The 27,508-nt window shown below is 42.8% G+C and overlaps 1 protein-coding gene across 31 annotated transcripts in view; it reads left to right on the top strand.

Annotated features, from left to right (window-relative positions):
• The window catches only part of nfasca (neurofascin homolog (chicken) a), a 65,542-nt gene extending 47,965 nt beyond the window's left edge, over positions 1-17,577 (top strand). For 10 of the 31 annotated variants that reach the window (XM_035520506.2, XM_035520507.2, XM_035520502.2 and 7 more), the window contains 7 exons: positions 899-916; positions 2,765-3,001; positions 3,464-3,583; positions 6,925-7,074; positions 8,535-8,666; positions 9,860-9,929; positions 13,789-17,577. In XM_035520506.2, coding sequence (XP_035376399.1) covers positions 899-916; positions 2,765-3,001; positions 3,464-3,583; positions 6,925-7,074; positions 8,535-8,666; positions 9,860-9,929; positions 13,789-14,017 — 956 coding nt within the window. In that variant the 3' untranslated portion in view covers positions 14,018-17,577. Of the gene's footprint in view, positions 1-898; positions 917-2,764; positions 3,002-3,463; positions 3,584-6,924; positions 7,075-8,534; positions 8,667-9,859; positions 9,930-10,085; positions 12,957-13,788 lie in introns of all 31 variants that reach the window. The other 21 variants (XM_035520524.2, XM_035520521.2, XM_035520519.2 and 18 more) reach the window with 19 other exon arrangements.
• Positions 17,578-27,508: the final 9,931 nt, after the last annotated feature.

The following is a 27,508-nucleotide window of genomic DNA, read 5'->3' as shown; positions in this document are numbered from 1 at the left end:
CTGCGCATGAACCCACGTGTGTAAGGCACTATCTGTGTACTCGGTCACGTGTGGAATGGTACACGTTTGTACTCGGCTGCGAGTGGGATGCTGAACGTTTGCTGTCAGTAAACCTTGGCAGTTTTTTCTTGTGAGGCAGTGGGGGGTGTTCAGCATTCAAGTTGCATGGCAGTGTTTAACCACAGCCTACTAATTACAGGATATGGCTTGTAATTTGTTTTCATTTTCACGTATTGGGAGCCGGGAGAAGGTAAACCAAATTGTGGTGATCATATGGTCTTTTTTCAATATACATTGACAAACCAATCCTGAAACAAGGCTGGATCAGACTTTAATTCCAGAGGATGGGCTCTACAGTAGTCATGGAAGTGAGTCCTGTGTTTTGTTTAAGGGAATTAGGTGAGAGTAGGAAAGCTTCTCTCCCGAGAAATGATTCTGCTCTAGTTCGTACTAAACAGAAGGACCTTTTGTAATACCGAAATGGCATGAATAATGCCCTTTCACTGGAAGCTGACGTTATCTCCACACAGCCATTCTGGGTTAGACCAGGCTAATCACCAGTGTTTACTGTTGCTAGGAGCAGCAAGTGGATCAGTCACTGAGAGCACAATCACCCAGTGTTCTTGTCTGTCTCCCTGTCTGTCATTTCTCTGTCTTCTATGTAAGAATTCTTTTTTCTCTCTCTATTGCTGTGCTTTTGCCCTGTTGCTTGCTGCTCTGTGGTTCTAACTGTTTCCTCTCTCAGCTTCTTAACTTTGGTCTAGTTTTTCAGTATTCTCTGACCTGTCCCTTGCTTCTTCCTCTCCTGTCTGTCTGTCTGTCTGTCTGTCTGTCTGTCTGTTTCTCTGCCTGTCTATCTGCCTGTCTCTGTCTGTCTCTCTCTCCCTCGGTGTGAAAGAAGACTTTATCACTTCAGGTACTGCCTCTGCAGGTGTACGTAATGAGGTGTGGCCTGCTTGCCTGCCTGCCTGTCTGTTTCCCTGCCTGTGTCTCTGTCTGTCTCTCCTGCCACCTGTCTGTCTTCTACACTGAACCAGTACAGTTCAGTGATCAGAGCCCATGTCACAATATTAGGATAGGAATCATGCTTAAAAAAAAAAAACTGTTCACTTGATGTGATAAGATGGGAAGGCATTTATTGGGCTCAGTTATGATCTAAACTGTGCTATCCACCAGTCTGTTGGTTTATCCATGTGTCTTTGTTTATATCACTGTGTGCTTTCAGGGATGGGACACAATAACTGCTGTTGTTGTTAACTGAACGTATATTCATTTACATAAAGTATGTCAAATTATTTAAAATTTACGTCACCGTTGAAGTTGTTTTTTTTTGGTTTTTTTAATTATTATTCTTATTCTGAAGGCTTCACTTTTTTTAGTGTGTATAGACTATCTGTGGGCTCATTATGAGATAAATAAGACGTAAACAGGAATGAGTCTTGTTTGATTTCTTCACCTCCAATCCCTGACGGCACCTTGCCGTACCTGCTAAGGCATCCTTTTCCTGTCACCTTGTTTGGCCTATCCCAGCATGCTTTTCTCATTTCGCATTTAAGCATGCAGGCAACTGATGTCCTCGTAAATGAGTAGCTCTTCGTAGAGTTTGCTTCTGTTTCTTAATTATTTGAAAAAGTGAAATCCCCATGGTAACCCCTGTTGCCCGGCAACAAGGTGTATTTGCGTGGGGCAAAAAATGACAGGGTGAGGGAGGAGGGGTGTTAGGGTGTAAGAATGCAGTCATCGCAACTGCCTTGGAGGATTATTAGAGATTGATGCTCTTTTGATGCCAGGCCATAAAGAAGCTGCTCACATTTCGTTTGCTGCTTGCACCATTTTCCATTCTAATGCTTGCACACCTGCCACCTCTTTAGATTCCTTTTTGGGCTGGCCTCTTTTGTGATTGGCTATGCCATTTATCATTCAGATGGACACTACAGGTAAGAGTGCACTGAGCTTCTTGCTGATTGGCCATCTGGAATTGATAGCCCATCTTTGCCAAATCTTCCAGATCGTGTAATAAAAAAAAAAAAGCATCTCCACTAGCTTGCCAGTCCTGGTTAGCCACGGTTTACTGTCTCTGAGGTTGGAAGGGCATTACCTTGGTCATGCCTTTTGTGACCAAGAGGTTTTAGTGCCCTGCTGCCTGTTCTAATCTCCCACATACATTTCATATTGTGCCTGTTGGTTTTGATGGGATGCTGGTATGCCCAAGCCCTGTGTTGATGCTTTCTGTTAAGGACTGCTTTGCATGAATTAAAGAAAGGAAAGGTATGGTTCTGTGGAGTCACATTGTTTCTAAGGACTTCAGGCGAAGATCTGAAGGTATAAGACTACCTATTGTCTATTAATTATTCACTGTGTTATCTTTAACATAATGTGAAGAGGCGCTTAGCTCTCTTTGCGCATCATTACCAATACAGTTTAAGGTGGTGGATGTGATTCCGGTGATGGATTTCCCACAATCCCATTTGCTCTCAAGGTGATATCCAGGGAGGAATGGATATTTGCAACAGATGACCACATGGTGGCAGTGCTATATCAGTCCATGCCTTGCTTGGGCATCCAAGATAATATTACTCTTGAGTAGTCTGTCAGAACATGACAGCTGATACTCACTTTCTTTCGGGAGACACCCTATGTTAATGTTACGGTTGTGGGAATTTCATCCAACCTGGCAGTTGATTATTTTCTATTTGTCTCTGTTCTTGTATCTATGGTGCTGCTGACTACACTGTGCTTAACGAATACTCTGTTCCTCTCTCAGTGATTGATTCGACAGATGCCTTGGTGTTCGTAACTCCTCCTCCTTCTCCCCCAACCTCCGTCCCAAGCACAACCCTTAGTACCTCAACAACTACTACCACAGCCCCTACCTCAGCTGCTACCCCTACTACTGCTCCAACTACAGCTCCAACTACAGCTACAACCACCATCACTGTCTCCACCACAACCCTACCCACCCCGCCTTTCACTACCAAGCGGGTGGACATGAACATACTGGGTATTTTCTCAGACATCACTCCAATGTCACTGCGACATGACAGCTATTTAAATAGCAGTGCTAGCGCAGAGAGCCACGCCGGGCCACACTTGATTTATTCATACAGCATACAGGCCTTATCTAGTTAAAGTGTCCATTTTTGACAAGAGGCTTGAGTGATGCTTGGCCTATGGCCCTGAGCAGACACTTTCCCCAATCAGGGTCGACACTGATAAGAATTCGTATTGACAGTAACATCCAATTAGCTTGCTATTGTTTTAAAAGATTAAAGACTGTCACTAGAGAATTTGATCGCGAGGCTTATAGGGTCCTTAGATGCATAAAGAGGAGAATTATAAGAACAGCAGTATGGTTGTGTTTCTCTAATGAGATGATGTAGTAAGTATTAGCCCTTGTTGTTTCTCCTGCAGTGCCTTTTTGAGATTTTGTGAAATGTACTCCTTTCTCACCTGTTCTGCTTAGCCCCGAACATAAAGATCTGGAATCTGACCGTGGATGCTAACAGTGACTATGCTAACGTCAGCTGGAAGCACAACTTCCCAGCTGACAGCAGCGAGTTTGTGCTAGAGTTCACACTGGACAGTAAGACCCAGATGCATTTGCTGAGAGCTTATGAAGGGAACGGCTGTTCTTCCAAAGGGGCTTGCTGTGGACCCAAAACTGTCCCGAGATAAGAGACCACCCTTGACTGTGGGCATTTATATGAAGAATTTTACCGGACAGATTACTGGACAGAGAGCACAATCCAAGACTTGACTGTGATAAACAGTAAGATAAACACTGTACTGAACATCATTCAGCTATGAGCACAGCCTCTCTGCAAGCTGTTCCCATCCTTTTGTTATGATGAGACTGATAGATATTCTGCCCAGACACTTTCCAAAAGAACAAAGGGGCACTGCGTTGTTTTATCTAACTTCTCTGAGGAATGAGCCGAGTCTGCCATGGTCTTTCCTGTGGGGTTGGTTTGGTGTCCTCAGTAGTCCTTGAAGTTTCCTTCAGCAAGCTCCTGTTCTCGCTCGCGGCTTGCAGGAACAGGGAGAGATTTGAGTAAATTCATGAAAGGGAGAGAGCAACTGAGAGGAGGAAGATGAGAAGGAGGAAGGACTGAGAGAGACCGAGAAAGAAAACAAGTTTGACTTTCTTGTTTGAAATAAACTCATTTTTAAATGTGGAGTAGGGATAAAAACGACCTGTGGAACAAGTTCAACCATCATTACACCACAGGCTTTCAGATTACCTCTCAAAACATTTTTGAGTTCTCATACCTCCTATACCTTTTTTGTGTGGATAATACCATAATACTTTCACCTTGCAAGTGAATGCCATATTCTGTCCGCACATCTTTTTTGTATGCCACTAGGAAATTGTGACATGTTATTAAAGTAAATTTATGTTACATAACCACAAAGTCACAACGCTCCAACGTAGCATGATATTATGCTGAAAAGCTAATAGAAACACTTACAGAAGCACTTAGCATCGACTAGCTGATGGTTCACAACAATCCCTCTCTCTCCTCCTCTTTCTCTCTCCCTCTCATCTTTCGTACATATATGTTTCTTTTCACTATTGGCTCTGACTGTCCCCACACCATGTGCCTTTTGCGCTAACGTCTCTTCGTCGGCCTGTTCCACTGCTGCTGTACTCGCCACTGAGCGTGCTGCACGAGCCTTGCTGCCAACGCTGATGCTTATCTTGGGCTTCTGCTGCTCCCTCTGCGCCTGATCAACAGATATTCGAAGGGGAGAGGGATAATGAGGGGGCTTGATGTTTCCAGCCCAAGGTCATCTCTTGGGGGTTATCATAACCACATTTCTGACCCTGCAACATGTACATGAGTCACACACCGAGATCTGGTACAGGCAGGCCTGCAATGGCTTTCTTTCAAGTGGTGCTAACAAAGCTCAACCTGCTAATATTCTGTAGAGGAGTATCGGATAGATTCGATTTCACAGAGCTGCATCACATCAAGATAGACACACACACACACAGACACACACACACAGACACACAGACACACACACACACACACACACACACACAGGCACAGACTATAAAGTAACCTTGGTGCAAACTTCTCCACTTACATCACAGGATATGTAATTAGATGTTATTGACTCCATCCTGCCCTCCTTCTGTCTCTCCCTCTCTGTCTGTCTCTAGGTTGTCTCTCCCTCTCTGTCTCTCTCTAGGCTGTCTCTCCCTCTCCATCTGTCTCTAGGTTGTCTCTCCCTCTCTGTCTCTCTCTAGGCTGTCTCTCCCTCTCCATCTGTCTCTAGGTTGTCTCTCCCTCTCTGTCTCTCTCTAGGCTGTCTCTCCCTCTCCGTCTGTCTCTAGGCTGTCTCTCCCTCTCCGTCTGTCTCTAGGCTGTCTCTCCCTCTCCGTCTGTCTCTCGGTTGTCTCTCCCTCTCCGTCTGTCTCTAGGTTGTCTCTCCCTCTCCGTCTGTCTCTAGGCTGTCTCTCCCTCTCCGTCTGTCTCTAGGCTGTCTCTCCCTCTCCGTCTGTCTCTAGGCTGTCTCTCCCTCTCCGTGTCTCGCTCTGTCTCTGCCCAGCGAGACAGGGGGCTGCCGCATGCTCTGTGTTTTCTCCTATGCTGTGTGGTGGAGTGTGAAGGCAGACCAGAGAATTCTTTATCAGTCATTGCTCTAATTTGGTATTGCTCAGATGATCCTCACGAAATGGATGGCATCCCATAGGTCTCACCGCAAACTGATATCGCACATGCAGCCACTCACATCTCTACTGCTGCCATTCATAGCTCACCTGCATGCAGCCACTGATATCTCACATGCAGCCACTTTCTCGGGACACTCCCTTGTTTTCCAGTGCGCTCCGCATTCTCTCGTCATTAATAAGCTCCCAGAGACAATCACATTTTAATGCAGCACAATACCACAGCCTTGGGCATGCCGATTGTATGTTTTTCCTTTTTTTTAATTTTCTCTTCTCATCTTTTTTTTTCCCCCCCATCATTCAGCATGCTCATCAGTTTAAGGATTGCGTTACTCAGAGCTAAAGCTAAAGCTACAAATACCTGGTCAGCATTTGATTACATGTAGCTGTGACATCCCACAGGTGGATGACGAGGCTGTGCAGTCCTGCTCTTAATATTTTGGACACCTTGTAGCTTTAGCTAGCCCTTCCACTTGCGTCATCCTGGACCGCCGTTAAACGTTCTTACGGCGCTTGCGCAGCAGAAGCGCGTGCCGTGGCCGAGGCGGAGGGAACGGCTGAGGCCTGGACACAGGGGCATTGCCGTTCTTCGCTTCGGCATGTTGCCAGGAGCGACCTGGTGGAATGTCGCTCATGTCGTGCCAACACCTTCCAGCCATTACAGTGGCTCGCCTGTTCTCTGGAAAGGCGGCGCGTGACTCGCTTAGTAGTGTGTGCCTTCCTCTGAGACGAGGTCTGCGGATGGCTGAGACTCCCGTAAGCCCACTGTTTAATTTGATCACCTCCCATTGGAAGCGTTAAGTAGCGATGTAGCAGCAGAGGCTCTCTTAGGTCTTGGGCTGTGGAAATCGTTCTGCTGGTTTCCTGGAGCCTTTGATGTGCGCCATGCGAGGGCGGTCCAGATTTTTCGCCTGTGGTGCCGTTCGCTACCACTTTGCGTGGCGGCTTTCTTTTCCTATCATTTTCTCTGCAGAATTAGGCTATGCCCTCCGAGATTACACTCCCTCTGCAGTCTGAGACTTCTTTAGAAACTTTTAACTGTCTCAGCTAGCTTCTGACAACCTTCAAACGACTATCCCCTTACAAGCTCACCGAAAGATATGGGGAGAGGTCACCTTGTAGTCTCAACACATCAGCACGACCCACCATCTCATGGAGGAGACAGTCATGTTGCCTGTCCATCCCTCTGTTGTGGTGAGCCCCTCTGTCCAGGTTTGATGGACACTTGTCTTGTGTCTCCTCCCAAGGTAATGAGTCAATGAAAAGTGTCCTGTTCATAAACCAGCCCCCCATTAAGCTGGCAGGGCTGATAGCTGGTGCCAAGTACCGTCTACGTGTGTACTCCCATGAGCAGCCCAGCGTCTCCAGCGAGTATGTCACCTTCGAGACCAGCGGAGGTGAGGGCAGGCCAAATACCGGAGGGCAATGGAGTGCTTAGCTGATATAAAAATGATGATTAAGGCTCGTTAGGACTTTAGAAACTCACCTCCGGAAAAGCACCGATTTCCTTTTTTGCCCATTGCTGTACATAAAATTGTACATATCTGTAACTGACAGCTTTATAAATAAGTGCATGTTAATTGGCACACGTGTACCGTGAGTAATTATTTCATTAGTTCAGGAGTTTCAGTTAGAGCATTCCACATAATAGTACATAGGCAGGCCTAGAATCAAATGTTCTTGTTTCAGAAAATGCTGCCCCAGTTGAATGTATTTTTATTAACAGTACTATTAGTGGTAATGGATGACTGACGCCTTTGGAAAGTCCAATACATTATACATTGACCTGCACTTTATTGGTAAAGAAATTGTGCTATTTGCTAATGGTAATCAAAGCATATCAGTATTTTAAATATGTATCTTTTGTTTTGATATTATACACTATCATGGAGTGAGTGTCTAAGTTTCATGGATAAAATATACTATGATTTCATGCCACCTGAATGTATTAGAAAATTGTTTTTAGAATATTGCTCAAATCAATAAGCAAAAAGACACTTTTTTTCTCGTGACTCCCATGTTCATGGGGTGACTGCCTGCCTCGGGTATGTTAAACCATATGAAATCTTGGATGAAGTCCACTGTAATAACACGCAGGGCATGATATTGATCCCCTGTCTCTCGTTCAGCCTGCTTACCCCTCTGGCATTGACATTAAACATAATTAATGTTTCTGTTTCAGAACTTCATAAAATATCTTTCTGGCATTATTAAAACTCAAGTACAGTACTGTAACATGGACTGTGTAAACAACTTTGAAAGAAATGACAAACACCAGCTACCACATGCCCTAATAGAGTCAACAGTGCATTTGAAAAGAGCATAACACAAGAGCTTAGCTGTAACAAGCATGATGCAGCACATTTAATCCTGGTGACAAGGCCGACAGCATCGACAGCAGCAGGATTTTTACGAGGTGAATAAGGGGGAAGTTCCGCCTTTGCTTCCCATGTTAGTTGTCATCTGGTAGCTCTTGAGATGACGCAGCCTCAATGCTTAGTTCGTTAGCACAAGTGCGTTACGTCACGACACGGCTCCTAATGCACTCTCCATTCTGCTTGAAGTGATTTTGATAAAGGGTGGTTGTCAGTTACGGCTCTGCCCATTGATACACAAAGAGATTTGTTAAAGAATTGGAATCGGTTTCGCAGTATTAAATCAAAAATGGTTTTGTGGTAATAAATAAAGAAATAAAGTAGAATAAATAAATAAATAAGGTTGATGAGTAGCTTGTCTAGTTCTGAGGTGATTTCTGCTGAGTTATATTTGCAGTGCATTGTAGGAAACATTTCATTTTTTACTCTCTCCTTCATTCCCTCATATACTTCTACCTGTGTGTATGTGTTTTGTCTGGTAGCCTACAGTAAAGACCACGTCGACATTGCCACACAGGGCTGGTTCATTGGCCTCATGTGTGCCATTGCACTTCTGGTTCTCATCCTTCTCATCGTTGGCTTCATAAAGAGGAGTCGAGGAGGGAAATACCCAGGTAACACACGGTCTTAACAACACTAACATGAAATACCAAGGTAAGAAACAGTGATAAACAACGCTAGCATGAAATGCCCAGGTAACACACGGTCTTAACAACACTAACATGAAATACCAAGGTAAGAAACAGTGATAAACAACGCTAGCATGAAATGCCCAGGTAACACACGGTCTTAACAACACTAACATGAAATACCAAGGTAAGAAACAGTGATAAACAACGCTAGCATGAAATGCCCAGGTAACACACGGTCTTAACAACACTAACATGAAATACCAAGGTAAGAAACAGTGATAAACAACGCTAGCATGAAATGCCCAGGTAACACACGGTCTTAACAACACTAACATGAAATACCAAGGTAAGAAACAGTGATAAACAACGCTAGCATGAAATTCCCAGGTAACACAGTGCTAACAATGCTACCTGTCTGTATTTCATAGAAAATACAGCAAAGTGCAGTATATACTCACCAGAAATTTTATTAGAAATTCCAACCTTGCTCCAACACTGTCTAGGAACTTTATTAGATACATCTAATTTATAGATGTATCAGATAACAGTTACCAACTATAGCCGATCTGTTGGCATCCGCACCTGGTGGAGTGTGTACAGCAAGGTGCTAGCAACACCAACAAGGTTGTCACACCATGGTATGTATGTGTGTGTGTGTATATATATATATATATATATATATATATATATATATATATATATATATATATATATATATATATGTGGCTCAAGTTAAGAGTGTCTGCTAAATGCTCAGAATGTATAAACACACCCGACCCAGTTCATCACTGGTTTGGTTTCTGATCACAAAAATATCCCACCAGATGTTGTTTGGCTATCATTTTGGCACAGCATTTCCAGTGACATGGTACTGTTGTGGGTGTTGAGTGAGTTGACTGGGCACAGCAATGTTGCTGAGGTTTTACTCGTATTATTATCACTGCTTTGTTAAGAATGGTCCACCGCACAAAAGTATTGAGCCACCATTGGTCCTGTGGTCGGAGGTTATTGATAGTTGCATTGTACACCTACTATATTTATCTACAATATTTCTAATAGAGTGGATGATGAGGGAATATTTCTCTGTAGTGCTGTACAGCGGAGATGGAGATTTTGTATCATAAACTCTGAATCTGGTCATTCACTTATTCTAAACCTGGTTTCTTCCTCCTCAGTGAGAGATAAAAAAGACCTTCCTATGGACCCTGTGGACCAGAAAGACCAGGATGGATCCTTTGATTACCAGTATGTGTTCAGCATCATTATTCAGCTCAGACGTTATGCTTAAAAGACTCTTTAAACACTCTTAAAATAACTGGGGACAAATCTGTGTATAGTGTTTTGGGAATGCGTTTTCTATTTGACCTGTTGGTGAGTGCCCTTTTTTTGTGCCTGTTACAGGTTATCTCTGACCTCATAGACATTATGAGGGGGATTGGCCTTTCTCTGGCTTAATCAAAACTAATGAATAACTTCATAAAAAATCTCATGTAAACAATGGAATACTTATAAACCAACATTTCATCAAGCTTGAACTAACGTAATGCTTTAACATGATCCTATTAGACTGTTTAGTAACCAAGAGCTAGGCGAACACTGCCAGCAGCAGTCACTCAGGTAATGACGGTTGCCATGGAGTTGACTGCTCTGCAGTGTGTTTAGGACTTTACTTAGATCAGAGTCCTGGCTTGGGCTCCATCCCTGCTATTGTAACACCAAAATCATATACTCCTGTCTCTGCTAGTGTAACACCAAAATCCTCAGTTCCTGTCTTTGCTAGTTTAACACTAAACACCTCTGTTCCTGTCTCTGCTAGTATGACACCAAAATCCTAAGCTCCTGTCTCTGTATCACCAAAATCCTCAGCTCCTGTCTCTGCTAGTGTAACACCAAACCTCTTCATTCCTGTCTTTACTAGTGTAACACCAAACCTGTCAGTTGCTATCTCTACTAGTGCAACACCAAAATCCTTGGTTCCTATCTCTGCTAGTCTAACACCAAACCCTCAGTTTCTGTCTCTGCAGGTGTAACACCAAACCCCTCAGTTTCTGTCTCTGCTAGTCTAACACCAAACCCTCAGTTTCTGTCTCTTCTAGTCTAACACCAAACCTCTCAGTTTCTGTCTCTGCTAGTTTAACACCAAACCCTCAGTTTCTGTCTCTGCTAGTCTAACACCAAACCCCCAGTTTCTGTCTATGCAGGTGTAACACCAAAACCCTCAGTTCTTGTATCTACTAGTGTAACACCAAACATGAGGCATGCATGTGTGTAATACTGTGGTAACACAGACAGTCTATATGTTGTTTGACAGCCAAGAAGACTCTAATGCATAACCAGACTGTCATTGAGATGTGCTGGTGTGCTCACTAATGACTTGATGTCGTAACCTAGGACAGCTTTTGCCAGGCTTATGCTACACCCACCTTTATTAACTACTACAAGTCTTGCAGAGCAGCTAGTCATGCAGAGACAAGAATAGAGCTGATTAACTGATTGACTATTCACAGAGCAAACTCATGTAGGTTTTACAGCAAATTAATTTTTGAATGTAGGTATACAGCTATGTTACCTTAATCATTTTCTGCGCATTTCACCATAATCGTTTTTGAATGGAAAACATACCCTAATAGGAGAATTAACAAGACAAAGTGCTTCATTGTATCTCCACAAAACAAACTGTTATTGCAATTTTCAATAGGTGTTTCAAATTCACCAGCACACTTTCAGTTAGTCTTAATGTGAAGTCCCAGACAGAAACTAGACCGCAAATCTGATTTGCTCAGTCCATTTTAATGAAAATCCATGTTGAATTAAGTCTTCCAAATTCACTCAATAGCTGTGGTACTAACTCCGCTGTCCATATCAGATTTTAAATGTCTCCTTCCCTTTACTGTTCACCCCCTCCGAGTCACTGAAAATGGCAGCTTGGTAGTTGAGGAGCAATAACAGGTATTTGGTTTAATCACAGCATGTCTCTTAGCCTGATCACTGACATTCTCTGGGAGAATGAAGTCAGCTAAAGGGTGGAGTCATATCTGACATCCAAAAAACGATCTGCTTCTTCAGGGATGTCACTTAACACTTAATTGGACAAGTCTTTATTTGAATCATTTCACTTTCAATTATGAGATATTAAACCAACCATATTATACTATAATAGCAACATGTCATAATGAGAGCATAAGAAAATCTTGAAGCACTTTGCTCCTTCTAAACGATGGCCATGTCTATTTCTTGTAGGAGCATAATTGCTTTGTTTTCTTCAGATGGCTGACATTTAACAAGCACCAACTTTCAGAGGTCAAATCATTTTCAGTAGTGTTGTAGCAAAGGTTGAGGTGCCCCTCACCCCAGTGCCTAGCACCCTTGAGTTACTGTTCTGCTGAAACAGCAGTACTCAACAGCAAATTATATTCAATGATCTGGCAGCTGCCTTCAAATCCACTGTTCTGTCTGCACATAGAATATAGGCATTGTTCTCGTCCGCTCCGTGTTCAGATGAACAAAGATATAAGTGGACCAGTCTAGCAAATTGGCTCACTTCTCTAGGCCATGTGGTTACGGCACACCTCAGATATCACTAAGCTCACTTTACATTCAGCAGGATGTTGGTTATAAGGAGCAGGAATTTTATAGCAAATACATTTTCTAGCCAATATGCAATCAACAGAAACAACACAAACAGTGAGTGACACATTTAGGCCTCTCAGACAGACTTCTCAGACTTCACTCGTCTGTTCGTGTTTTTAATCCTCCGGTGTTTTGCTTCCCTGTTGGTTTATAAAGGTCTCAGGAAAGGCAAAGGTATGAAAATAGAGAAGTTGACTGCTTTGTATTTCTTAATCCCAAGTATGCACATCCTCTGCTTTGAGGTTTTGGTTTGAATCGATTAACCACGTAGCTTAATTAATGCCAACTAATAATGATCTGTGTTTGAGCTTGTAAAACCACTCAGACCAGTCAACCATTCATTGCACAGTAGTGAGTGTCACTACGTTTCTTTTCCATAATCCTTTGCTTAACTTCTGGTTTGACTTTAATGCATCAATTAAAACAATTATATTACATCATAAATCAGCTATGATTTTCCAGTGAGCCCCACTTTAAACTTCACCTGTCATCACCTTTAGTATTTGTTCTCATTTTCTGGCAAGCATTCTATTGCATTATCAAGGTATTTTCTCAAATTACTTTCACATCTCGTGGGTTTGTCATTTATTTTGACAGTTCTGCAGAAAGAATGTGATTTGCCCCTTTGCAGTGTTATATACGGTAAGATATTAATCTTGTAGATTCAGGCAGTGTCACTCATAACTGGTGATTAATCGACTAAAATCATTTTAAGTGCTTTCATGTTTGTTTGTTTTTTCCCATCTGAATGGAAGGTGGAGTCTGGCAACACCCAAACCACATGGCCTCTGATCATTTTTACTTGAGAAATAATGTTTCTGTTTATTTCTTTCTCTCTCCCTCTCTGTCTCTCTCTCCCGCCACTGATTCCCTAACCATATTGACACTAGTGCTGCGAGTAGACCCGCCTAGTTCCACCTAGGGTTAGACTTTCTCAGACACCCTCAGTATGAGCAGCCTGTGTGAAATATCAGGACAGGGGAGGCATGTTGATTTACTCCATTGCTACCTGAGCGGTAAAGAATGATCCTGCCTGCGCTACACAAGTGTTTTGTCAATAAACAACATTTCCACACTAACCCCAATCCTTTTCTCTATGTACTTTGTGATTCTCAAAAGAACCCCCCTCTTGGGATGAAGCTTTTGTGTTTGTGTTTTACTTCTTCATATTTTTTGCTCTACTATTTTCTGAAAGAAGAGCTGTCAAGTTCTTCTTTGTGAGGAACCTGCTGAATTATAGATTCAGAGGGGGACTCTTTGGTATCCAGTGCCAAGGTTTTCCTGTGTAGTTTTCTTTCAGATACTGCTGATAAAAAGCAACAAAGGGGCAAAGCTGCATAGGTTCCCATCCTGAGCTCTACTCACTTCACTGCACTTGTTATTGTAGTCGCGATTGGATTTCGAGGGTGCAGACATGGGAGGGACGTGAAGAGGGATGTTCTAACATGCCATCTCTCTCCACCCACTCCAACAGCAGTGATGAGGACAACAAACCGCTGCAGGGCAGCCAGACCTCTCTGGAAGGGAACGTCAAGGAGAGTGACGACAGTCTGGTGGACTACGGGGAAGGAGGGAACGGTCAGTTCAACGAGGACGGCTCTTTCATAGGCCAGTACACGGTCAAGAAGGACAAGGAGGAGACGGAGGGAAACGAAAGCTCAGAAGCCACCTCGCCGGTCAATGCCGTCTATTCGCTGGCGTAGGCTCCTCCACGCCTCTGCCCTGGGGACAGTGCTGCCAGGTGGTTGGAGGCTGCAAGTACACCCCCATTTAAGTCAATATAGATAGAAAGAGGAATATGGAAACACACATATAGAACGCTGGGGTGTCCAGTCTCTCTGAAGAGAGGAGGGCGAGAGGTTGAATGCAAACCCCTGGTGAGGTCTCTGGGGGTGGAGGGGGGGGGGGGGGGTTCGGAACAGTGCCTGTGTCCCTATGCCCCGCACAGACTTCAGGGCATAGGCTTTGCCTTCAGGGCAAAGAGGCACAGGGAAGATGGACGCAATGTCAGACTTTCAGGCATTTTGTGTGGCTTTTTTTTTTTGTTTGTTTGTTTCAGAGCCCACTCTTACCCCACTATCCCCACTCTGTAGCTAGCATCAAAGAACAGGAGACACAAAGCGGTCCTGTGACAGATCGACTGTGGGCCGAATAATCTGCTACAGGACATCGGCAAATGTGTTTATCATATTGATATTTCAGCAGTGAAAGATCTTTTTTTTTTTTTTTTCCCACAGCCAGTAGATGTGTTTAAAGAAAAAAAAAAGGAAAAAAAAAAAAGATTCATGAATGCTGTAATCTGTGCCGACGCAGCTTGCTGTGTCATGCGAAGCTATGCACTAGGTATTACCACACTCCACATTTGATTTGAATTTGGGAGATAAATATTTCTCATTTTGCTTTTTCATGTTGACTTATGCAGAAATGCTTCCATGTCAGGGCTCCTGCCGGTGAATACGGGCCCTCTCGTTTGCTGCTTCTTAGACACTTTTGCGAGATTTTTGTGTATTTCCATTAGCTGCAGCTGTAGCGTTGCCGTGATTGAACCCGGCATCTATAGGTCTAAACTCAAGCACCATCACTTGAAGAATGATTAGTAAAGATCTTATTATGAAGCATGGTAGTCTTTTAGTGCAAGAGGCAACGGAGACGATGAAAAGATGTTGTCTCTGTAAGGGAGACACATTATCTCGATAAAACCACAACTGTGTGATCCTTTCCCCCCCCCCTTATCACTGGCACTGTTTATTACACTAAAGGAGCAGCACCGAAGCTAGAGCTGACACACACTAGTTTATGTAGTATTAGGGCTGAGTCCTTTGTTTTAGTAGGTTTGTTCAATGAGTCTGGGATGTCCAGGTACAAATATAGGTGGAGTGCCAGTGGGGAACGTTCATTTAAAAATGCACAAATAGTAATCCTGAATGGCTTTCTAAACAAAAAAGTAATAGCCATACATTTAGTTTTAATATTACTGAATATTTTCATTTTCTGTTTTAAACAAAAGTTTGCTTAGAAATGGTCCAATTTTATGATTAGGCAAATTACAATAAGAGATGTTTTAAGGAAAAAAAAAAAGATTTATATATATATTGATGAGAATCATCAGTTTTGGCATGTTTTCTTTCCAGAGCTTGGCCTCAACACTGCCCAAAAAGCCACACAAATGTAGATATGGTGGCATAAACTCCTGCGCTCACAGATACACCACCACTCTTTCTACTGCACCGATCCAGTTATTTCTCAGAGGCACCGTGTATGTGGAATTATATATTTATTTGAATTTAATTTATAACATTCATAGGACTAATGTATTGATGATTAATTTAATGAATAAACCAAATTTAACAGCTTGTCTCACAACATCCACAGATTGAAAGTTGCATCATGAAAGCTTCTTAACATAGGGTAAATATATACTTTATGAATCTGTATTTAGACCCATATTATGTGGCAATGAGTGGGCATTTCTGCTGTAAACTAACAAAATGTAATGTCGCCATTAAATGTGTTTTATCTGTTGGTTGTGCTGCTGTTTTAGTATTACTGTTATAATGTGTTGATATTTTAGAATTTATTTAATGTAACTTTTACATGATACAGAAAGGAAATATTGTTTATTTATTTTACTCAAATGTGGTCTCGTGTCCTCTTTCGTCCATGTAAATAATGGTTTAGAATCTTGGAGACTTCACACTTTATGAAACAAAATGAATGACAGTGACCAAAATGGTAGATTATTATGGAAACATTGCGAATGATGCTAAGTTTAGATTGGATATTTTATTAGATTCAGCCAATATGACTGGCTCAGTACTGGTCATGGGTGTTTCAGTGCGGCTAACTCGTATGCCCTCTGTTTTTACTGTTGGCATAGATGTCCACTCTGCAATGTTAGATTGTTTCTCCCAGTTATCCGCAGAGAGCTATGGGCAGGAATCTTAAATGATGTAAATAGCAACTGCTGTAAAACCATACTATTGTAGCATTTTGCATCGACCTACAAAAGGTGTCTTTTGAACAAATGGCACTTTGGGAGGCAAAATATGTTTTTTGGCACTTCTTCTTTACACGTTCCTGCACCTCGGTATCATCCAATCAGACTACATGGTCTTGTTCCCTCATTACACCTCTCACCTCTGACATCAGCAGGTCCAGCTGACCACATGACAGCCCTACGGAACGGCTTAAAATCAGGTCTCAGCTTCCTGAAAGCAATGTGATGTCCTTTATAAATGCCTTTATTAAAGAGAATTTTGTTAAGCTAACTCACTGAACCTCATGTTGGTCTTAATCAGTTCTGCTTTCTCTAATACCTCAAAGCAATATTCTGCATGTTTGTCTGTCTCTTTGCTTTCCTTTGCTGTCATGTAATTTGGTACCGGAATCGACCAGAACTTTGACTGCAGCCTACAGTGACATACATGCACAAATATCCCCCAAGAGAAGCTGGGTACCGAGGAACAGTGACGGTGCATCATTGCTGAGGCTTCAAAACGTGTAGAGGGTAACGGTATTTCATGTCAATTTGTAAAGCCCGTGGACTCACAGACTTTGTGAAAAAGGCTCCAATACAAACATGCTCAGAGTAAAAGATACCATTTGGTTTGTCTGCCTATATTGTCCTTCTCTTTGGGGGACGGCGGGTTGGTCCCTTTGACAGATACCTTTGCTGCACTCATAGATTCTTTTTCTTTTTCCACAAAGGCCAAAAGAAGAGAATACTGGACTGGCCAAGTTCATAACATGTTTTGTGAATATGTCGATGCACCTCTGCTTTTGTCTTTCTTACAGCTTCAATTTGTATCTGACTTTCTGTGAAAATACATACTCTAGTCAGCGCAGACTCTACGAAAGTAGGTGTGTTTTAAATAGCAAGTGTCAGAGTTGAAATAGATATGCACTTGCAATACGGATATTTTGACATTTTAATTTATTTTGCTTTTATAAAGTAATATAAAATAATATGACACCACATTTCATATCTGCAAATTATTATTATTATTATTATTATTATTATTATTATTATTATTATTATTATTATTTTGAAGCACTAGTTTTGTATTAAATACTACATTGTTTGTGTACCAAGACAACTCTGATTTACTGCTTCTACATACAGGGTAACAGTGTTTTATGTAAATCTAGTAAAAAGCAAAATGACATATTACCATATTCACCATGTATGCGTGTATGATGAGATGCTGCAACTTAGTCTGCTAGAAAAGCCTTTCTTTATAGTAAAGCTATGCCTTTTTCTCTACCTTTGGACTTCTGTCTTTGTTAACATTTAATGTTAATTTGTGCAACAGAGACTAATTTTATGTATATTACATTTCACTTGTGTTAGTAGGATTACTCCAAACAATTGCACATCATTGCCCTAAACCTAACCTTTAAAAACAAGAATTTCCAAACATGTCATTAGAGACCATAGAAATAATGTTATGCTTAATACCATATCGGACACATCTATCTGATCAGTGCTTTATTATCATTGCGTTTAAATTTTGTAATGTCAGCTACATAGCCAGTCTAAGGCAATGAGAAGTGGTCTATTCAGAAGTAGCTGAAGTTCTTTAAACACAGTCCCCAGTCCTAGTAAGCAGACCAGAGCACGGAGCTCTCCTCAACATGACACTGCAAATGCTGTGACTTCTGCTATTAAAACCCCCCCAGGAACATGTTTTCCATCATAGAACATAATGCCAATATCAACCGTTTCATGATTACATCTCTGTTGCCACCAGTCTGTCTCACACATATACACACACACACACACACACACACACACACACACACACACACACACACACACATAGACACACACATTGTGCTGGGCGATAGATCTCTCTCATTGATTTATTCCCTCATCAGAAAGTCCACCGCGGTTTACACAGTGTCCATTAAAGCACACAGCTAGCATCTTTTCCGCAGCAGTGGTACTCTCAGAAACGAGCGGTAAGATTAATAAAAGCTCTATGGCCATAAATCTGTTCTGGATTCAGCAAACAGACAGCAAGTGCACTGTGGCCATATTTTATTGAAGGAAACTGAATGGCTTAACCCCCATGAGGCTGGTAAATATTAATACCCCACCCACACACACAGACACATGCATACATATACACACACATACATATTAGTGTATAAAAAGAAAATGGGGCCCTTTAAACTCACATCACATATATCTCTAATAGAAACCATTAGCTAACTTACCTGTTGCTGGACCTAGGATCATCTGTGACAGTTTCATTTCTAAACAAGGCTCAGGAATTTCTGGTCCTCCCATAACAGGTTGGCACTGGCAAACTGCACTCTCCTGCAGTTAATCAGAAAGAAGTTTAAATGTTAAAACCCAAATGCTTTTTAATTGGTGTCCATTCTCCACTAATAAAAAAGTAGCTTGCCCTCAGGTTACCAGACATCTGCCTTGAAGTAGACCTTGCTTGCGCTATTCTAAATAACACTGCCAAGAGGCTTTTATTAGACTAATTGCGCTTTCTGGGCAGACATATGCTAATGATTTTACAACCCTGCCAATTTGTATTTGACTGCCTGAGTTTACTGTTCTAAAAATGTAAACAGATCTGTGCATTGCAGAGATTTTTTTTCTTCTCCGAAGGGCTTTTGAAAGGTAAAGCATTTACAGAAAATGTATAACACTTGCCCACCCACTCTCTTCCATTGTCGAGAGGGTAATAGAGAGATGCTATGTCTTGAGAAATCACACGAACAGCTTCACAAAGCCGATGCCTCCTTGCCCTTTTTCTCTTTCTCTCTCTCCCTTTCATTCTCTCTCTCTCTCTCTCTCTCTCTCTCTCTCTCTCTCTCTCTCTCCGTCGGGGACAATTAGAATAAATGCAGGCAGATGTTCCTGACACAAACTCCTGCCAGGTCCTGCATTACAATCTGCCCCCGTGCCTCCAACTCCACAGCCTCCATCTAACAGAGTGTGCCTGGATGTCCTGCCGCATTCTAATTCCCTCCTCTTTTCATTTTCCTCCCCCTTTTCCAGCTAAAAGCGCAGGATCCAGCAGCAGGATTAATGCCAAAAACATGCCCCTTGTTCCCCAACAAATATGATTTATCACATGCACATTGACCCATTTCATTTTACAAATGAATCAGACGGCCATGCAAGCTGCTTGACAACAGAGAGTGTATCAGGAGAATGGGACCATGCGACCGTTGACACTGAACGGTGCTCAAGCTTTTACCTAATGAGTGTGTGTGTCCGATGTAGTTTTATCAGGCTACAGCGTTCTAAAATACTGTATGTTAAAAGGATCGCTGAACGATTGATGAAGACTATAAAACATGTTAGTAGTGTTTGCACTGTGGAAGACATTGCATTAGCTCTTAAGTGCACTAATATCATGTACAGAGATTGGGTCAGTGGGCTGGGATTCAGGTTTATGATATTTTACCTATGTATTTATTGATTTCTCTATGACAGTGAGATATATTTTATATGCTGCAGCCATACTCATTCTCTGTATTAACTGCCAACTACATTTGTTGACCATTACATGACTGCAATAAAAATGGACATAATTCAAAAATGCCATAGAGGGTGTTTACATGAGATGCCAAGAGACAAACTGGCAAAGTTCCATTCCATTAGAAATGTTAAACGCGTTTCAGATTTACAGCAGTGGGGCTGTGAAATAAAGACACATGCAGTCAGTGTTAGATCACACTGGGCCTTACACAGGTTTAACCCTTCGTGGTGGGGTGCATGTAATATGTCATTACACTTTGGACTCTAGTGCTGCCTGGGCCAGATATGGCGCCTGCCACAATCGCATTGCCTCCTGAGGAAGATGGGCAGAGAGCAGCCATCCCCGGAGCCCCGCTCTCAGGCTGGAGAAGTTTTCTTGTCGCCTTCGCTTCTCAATAAGGTTTACTGCAGTGATCAGCAGTGACATGCATGGGCCTTCAGTGCGCAGCAATGCTGCTAAATGACACTGTGCTTGGTTAAACACATAGCCTGCTGTCCTTACCATGAAGCAGTCCCTCAGGTCTTCCAGAGCACTTCCCCGCATCTGTAGACTTCACCAGACAGATCGTGTTTCACATGATGACTTCTCTCTGCGTCACTGGCCCTAGAAACAGCATGATGTGTGCAGTTTTATTCACTGACTGGAAGCCTTCCGGAAACTTAACTCAATATAGACAAGTCATATTAATATTGTCTTACAGAGAATGAAAAAACTGTGCCATTACATAATTAAGGATATAAAACATGCTTTGGTCTTCAACCTGCCTTTCACTTCCTTTACATGGGTAATATTGTTGGGTTTGTGGGAGATATGTGTGGGCATGGTTCAAGTAGACATCACATTATAGTGGGCACTATCATGAGTCACCGTGCCCCTTCATACATCAAACTCCTTTGTGTGTGTGTGTATGTGTGTGTGTGTGTATTTGTGTGGGAGGGAGTAACAAGCAATAGGACTTCTGGACACCCGGTAAACCTCTTGAGATGCAAACGTTATCACACTTTTACACCCTATATATTAACTCCACAAGCAAAGATAGTAAAAAGGTAATTAGCTGAGCACACAAATTTAGGGCGATTTTTGTGCTCCAATCAATGTATCCATGTGGCTTTCAGCGATTAATCAGGTCTGAGTGCCATTTGTCACGCACCTTCCATTAGTCAGACAGGAAAAACAAAGGGCGCACGTGTGTAATCATATTACCCTTCATTTGTCACAGGGACCCAGCCTGAACATCAGACAGCACTTTGCACTTAAAAGCTCCAGCGTCCATCACTCAGTGGGTTCTTAATAATTAATGTCACTTAAGGCATTCTGACCAGCACAGATGCAGCCAAGACGAGTGGCACGCGCAAATGTCCTACGGTGTACAAAGAGTCACGACTGCTCCAGGACGTCCTGTGTACCAGCCTCCAGATCCATCCATCCATCCATCCATCCATCCATCCAGGGCTTTTTTCCTCCAGATCTCCCCTCAGGCATGTCCCCAGAGCCACATCCTAGTGCTTTATAATGAGCCGCAGCAGACAGCACAATAGGAGGATGCCACTGGATGGCAATTAGATCACATGTCATAGACAGGCACCCCCCCCCCCCATGGCACCCCCATCCGCAGCCCCCCAGCCATGCCTATCTTCCCCCATGCCTGCATGATGCCATGGGCAGCCCTGCCTTCTGTGCCCCTGGGCGGATGATTCTGTAACAACCCCCTGATGTTTTATTAATTATGAACCCCTCAAAGTCATCTTTATTAATCTTCTAAATAAGCATTTCATTACGTTTACTGTCATCTGGTGTTTTATGAGTCAGAGGATATGTGGCTAATGCAGTCAAGACACCATGTTTGTTTGTTTACTTTTGCTATTTGAAATTTATGCTTCACTCAGAACACATATTTACATAAACAAGAGCCACACCAAATGGTTTCTTTTAGTTAATTTTAGTTGTTTGACCCAGTTTAGATTAAATAGCCAAGAGGTGAAAACACGTTCTCCACATTGTCCACATTAAGACTAACAGTAAGTAAGAGAAAGATAATTTTTATTGTCATTATACGTGAGTAGAATGAAATTTTATTGACAAGCTTTCAAAAGTAACAAAATCTACATTTATACATTTACTTGGACATCAGAGTGGGTAGAAAGAAAATATATTAAAATCTTTCATGGTTGATATTTACAATAGAAATGACAGTTTAACATAAGCAGCAGGGCGCTCATTGACTCAAGATCACAAAGCGAATTACAATTTATATGAACAGCATTGCGAATTACAATTTATATAAGTCTGGTGAAGCTTTTAACAAGTCCAGTGAAGCTTTCTATAAAATGTTCATTTAGGTGGGGTGTGAAACTCCAACCTGAAAGTATTTGATACTTTCTTTTATTACTTTGTTTAAAAACCGGACTGTTTCAAAGCTCTGACTAGAGCTTTGACTTGCTGGGTAGTGTGTGTGTGTGTGTGTGTGTGTGTGCGTGTGTGTGTGTGTGTGTGAGCAAAGAAGAGTTGATGTACCACGGCCCTGTCAGTCTAGCTAATCATCATGGAGACCGAGTCTTTTATCTCCGCATCGCAGGACTTTCTCCTTTGACTTTGGAGGTGCCTCCGTTCCTCCTCTGGACGATCTGAGCTTGCTTAATCTGCACAGCTCTTTCATCTCCTGCACACCCAGCACGGCTCTGCGCTGGAAGGAGCATCGTCTTCCTCCACAATTAAAATGCTTCCTGTCAGCAGGTGTGATGAGGCCAGGACACCTAGGTGGGCCCCAGCTGATGATTCGTTGAGCAGCGATGGGCTGACCAGCAGGGGTCCAAGCTGAGGACAGTGACAGCTGGACACCAAGCAGCAGCTTCCCTATAAAAGCAATGTCACCTCCAACCTTCAGAGGTCCCCTGAAAATGTCAACCTCTCCGGGACGATCAGTGGAAGAGATGATAGGCATCTTTCTCCCCTGCTTTGATGGATCAATGGTTCTGTCTCATATTCTCTCTATCTAGATAATGGGGTTTAATGGGACCTGTCGCTTGGGACATATCCACTGAGATAACAGCGGGGGTGTAGGGAGGGTCTGGAGGTCTCATCTGTTTTGAGTTTGCTCCCCCTTCATTAAACATCCCCCTTTTCCTGTCACAATTTTACTACATTTTGGATAGACAGGCCAAGCTGGAAATATTAATTAGACTCAGATTACATATGCGGCCATCTGCACATGGCACAAAAGAGCAGGATCTCTGCTGGCAGGGATCATTTAACAGTGTACAGGGAGCACGGCAGGACCACAGGGGGGTTCACATATGGATTAGATTATTAATTCAGATGTCCACTAGAAGCCACCTGAAAATAAAAGTTGAGATGAGTGAATACAGCATAGACATCATTAATGCTCAAGCCTGTAATTGTCTGCTACTACGTAATGGTGCTGTAACATATCTAATTAATCTTATTAAGGGTTTTATAACACCTATATGCTCACCAGCCACTTTAAACAGTTTAAACAGCACTTTTATTAAATAACATCTTGTAGTGTACAGTTGATGTGTATTGCTCAACTGCTGACATGCACAGCATGTCTTAGTCCTTCAGCAAGCATTGTTATCTGACCACAGGACCGCTGTGTGTAAGGAACAATGGCACATGTAAAAACGTCAGCAACACCATGTTCCAGATAACCTTGTAGAAGCTCAATATCCACTACCCTTCCACTTCCAGGTTGTTAATTGCTACTAAGAGAGTTGTGCTGAGAATGGCCCAACACCCAAATAAAATCCACTGGGGAACAATCCACCTGGCACAGACATGGGTGTGTGTTTGCGTCTGGTTGTTTAGTTGTACAGATGCAAAATGCACATATATGTAGAGTAGAGGGAGAGTGTAAGCAGAAGGCAGGTATTTCTGACACATTGGCTGGTTGAGAGTAATTGGTTGTGCTAGACCTGAAAAGAGGGTTTGAGCAGGACAAGCAGAGGCATTTCAGAACCTTTCTGTACTGAGAAACTCTGGTGAGAGCATTTAAGGAATTTGTCTTGGATGCTCCCATACTGTTTCATTGTGAAGATGAAGCGCAGCAGCTTCTAAGCTCCCTGACGTTACTGACTTCCACAGCACTTACCACCGAAGAGCAGAAACACCACACGTCTTAGCAGAACCCACTGGATCCTTAACGGCATTCAAAAATCAGTTATTTCCCCAGCACATGCCACACTATTACGCATTATGGGCAATAAGACCGTACATTAAACCCCTCCAAGAAACCAACATGAGGACTTCCTCTCATAAACAAAGAGAACTAGCCTTACAGGCCGTGGCCCGTCGGGTCTGTTGGCAGCCTCCTCGTCGCAGCCAGCTGTTGCTCATGTGAGTTGTTCTGGTTGGCTCGGCACAGGTGCAAGGTCCCGACTCCTGGCCTCACCCGTCGCCTGTTCCTCGGCTGTCACCAGGGTGTCCCGCAGGGCTGGTGGTGTTAGCACTGCCTCTTCCCGCGCCCCTGCACCAGGCTGTCCCGCTGTGCGGCCGTCTGATGCTCTCCCGAGATAAAGACGCTGGAACAGGGCTGGGCTTTATGGCTCATGTTTGCGTCTCACCCGGCTCTCCCGTGAGCAGGGCTTCAGTTCTCCAATCTAAAGACTCAAAATGCGTGGTGAGTACGCTGCACCCTACGTAATGACCTATGATGATGATAAGTGTCTTTACTAAGGACTGTCTTTACTCTGACATCAGAATCTCAAAAGCATCAGCATTATGTTACAAAGGCCCTGGTGTCTGCTCACATGCTGTAAAAGGGAAATATATATGCTTACTCAGCTTGTAGTGGAAAGCAGGTTATTTGATGTATTACTGGTCTAACTTGATTCATTTGTATATTGAGTTATCAGACTGTCATCCAGCTTGTTTCCTTATAGCAAAAAATAGCTATTTGCTTTTTCCAATGTACCTCCTTGAGTCTAAACTATTAATCCCCCAACAGAGTCATACACGAGTTCAGTTAATGCACTATATTCCAGAACTGTGCACACAGACTGACAGGAAGTTTTCTACAGTGTCCTTTTAGAACAAACCATTTAGCTACACTCTAACCCATTAGACATGCACACACAGCCTGGGGTGATGGTGCCCATCTCTGAGGGAGGACAACCCCCACGCAGCTCCCCCGGGGGGACCTGTGACCAGGTGTCAGCCATCAGGTGTGAGCAGTCGGCCTGCCAACACTGTCTTTAGCTCCACAGAGAAAAGGAGACTCGGGAGATGGGGACAGCCACAGCCAGTAGCATCTAAGGGTGTTCTTCATCTAAATGCTAATCGTCCTACTGCCCCAGAGTGGAGAGAAGGGAAACAGAATAAAGAGAGCTTTGTCGACCGGATGTCTCATGCATAACAGTGGATGGAGAAATCATAGTGTGGATATTTAGCGCAGGGTTTGCGAAGCCTAGAGCACTTTTTCAAGGGGTGCTTATGATTATATTGCATCTGCATATGATTGGGGTGGAGTGAGGTTCTATGTGTGTGAGGTGGGGGCGGGGCTGTGATTTTAAGTGTTTTGCACTTATTATAAGCTACAATCTCTGAAATAATTTCAGCCATTCAGTTTTTCATTAAGCAAATGACTGAATTGGCAGATTTGAAATTGTAGCCCTTCAAGCTGAACTTTCTATTTGATAATGCTATGGTCTATTATTTCGTTTTGCTACAAAGGATTTTCAAGGCTGCAAACCAAATCCCACTCTAACTTCTCCGGACTGGGCTTACAGTGGGCATAGCGGTGACTCAGTGGCCTCTAACGGGGCAGGACAGGGCTCCAAGGTACCATCATTCAAGGAGATGGCAGTGTGCACCAGCGAGACCCTGGGCAAAGTGATCGGGTTACCCAGAGCTTTTAGACATTGTTAGAAATCATTGCTATTGATCCCCTTCGAGCAACAGATGGAGCCCAGGGCCCCTTTAGGGAGCCTGGCACTGGCGACCTCAGACACCGTAACTCCAGAGTAAACGAGATCAGCTAGGCTCAGTATCAATACTTTTTCTATCATAAAATATCAAATTAAATATTCATTTTTGGGCCATATAAAATATGATGATTCTGCATTATTATTGCAAACTCAGCAGAGCATAACTGTGCTGTACTAGTACCAGCATTAATATCTGAACCACCTCCATGCCTTACTGAAGCTGGCACATATTGATATTTTCAGAATATGTGAGACAATGACAACAACAAAAAATGCTTTTGAAATAATTAAAAAGCAAATCAAGAAGACATGCAAAAATGTGTATTTTTTCAGTATGCCAAATTAAGTTTAGATTGCAGTGTATAACCCAGGTTGTTTCATTTATACGTGCTTTTATATTTTATATTCCATACTCTATTTCTTCCATACTCTATTTGTTATATGCTATTAGCAAGGAAACAGCAGGATTTCCAGTCTGAGTTCTTTCCAGCACCCAGATACACACTGGCATCATTGCAGAGTATCACTGACTATTCGTTACATGTTGGGAGAGGACCAGGATATAGTGTATCGTTTCAGCCTTGCAAGCACACGCCTGCGAACAAGCACACAAGCGTGCCGTACGTCTGTCACACAGACACCGCCGCCCTGCCCCATGACAGCACCGACAAGATCAGTTGAGGCTCTGGTGGTCAAAATGAAAATTAATACGACAGCGGGGACCAGGGAGCGACGGTGCATCAGAGGCTGGCGCTGTGAACGGAGCCCTCCTTTCAAAGACTCGGGGGATCTCCGGGGAATGGTCCCTGAAACGGGATCCCGTCCTTGAGCTCATGTAAAGAGACACGGCAGGGGAGAGAAGGCAAGAACTTCCAAGAAATCTTGTCAGATAAATGAATTTAAAACCCCAGCAATCTCAGCTGCTAGCCAACACAACCTATGTGTCATTTAATTAATTTTCCTCCTTCATGACTTCATCTGAGGCATCTGAGTTTCTTCATCAGTGCTAATCACCTTTCAGTGCATTTTTTTTTCTGTTAGCAGTATTCTAGTGTTATTTTAGTGTAATAAGTCTAGATACATTACTGCAAAGTATTAACATTTAAATTCCTTCTCAACTACTTATCAGAACTTAATAAAAGCTTGGTATTTTAGTTTCTGTCCTTCCTTATAATTCAGGGTATTTCTTGGTGTAGGCCTACAGTAAGTCTGCAAGTCTGGCACAAGTCCGACCATTGTACACGAAAAGATCTATTACCCTCTTCTGCCAATCTCCTGCATATTTCAGACACATAGCTGGGCTTATTGGAGTGCTCTGAGCAGTTCAGTAATGACATTCACCACCTGGTGCAGGTCTGAGTAATAGCCACCACAGGCACTGACAGACACATTTACAGGACTTTTATGGGCTTTTATTATATAACTGCAAACTAAACAAACATTGTTTGTCTTTTTAAAACATAAAGTGATGTATGGCTTGTGTGTTAATTAGGTTTTAAACAAATGGTGTCAAGAGATTTTCATTAAGTGTGAAGGGGGGGTGGGGGGGGGTGGGACGGGTGTACACTCCAACCCCCACACTGAAGAAAACTGCTCCTGTTCTGAGACAATACACTGTGCGGGTGTCTGATAACAAAAGAGAGGTGCATTTTCATAGCTATTGTAGCTCTGTCCTTATTATTCCATGTGACGAGAGAGTGGAGACACAGAGCGAGGGAGGGGCTGATGTTCAGCCAGGAGAAGGTGG

Source organism: Electrophorus electricus, chromosome 22 (genome assembly GCF_041902795.1).
Source record: "Electrophorus electricus isolate QZ-2024a chromosome 22, ASM4190279v1, whole genome shotgun sequence".
Taxonomy (NCBI): domain Eukaryota; kingdom Metazoa; phylum Chordata; class Actinopteri; order Gymnotiformes; family Gymnotidae; genus Electrophorus; species Electrophorus electricus.
The sequence above is the reverse complement of the archived record's forward strand: the minus strand, read 5'-3'. Positions and strand labels throughout refer to the sequence as shown.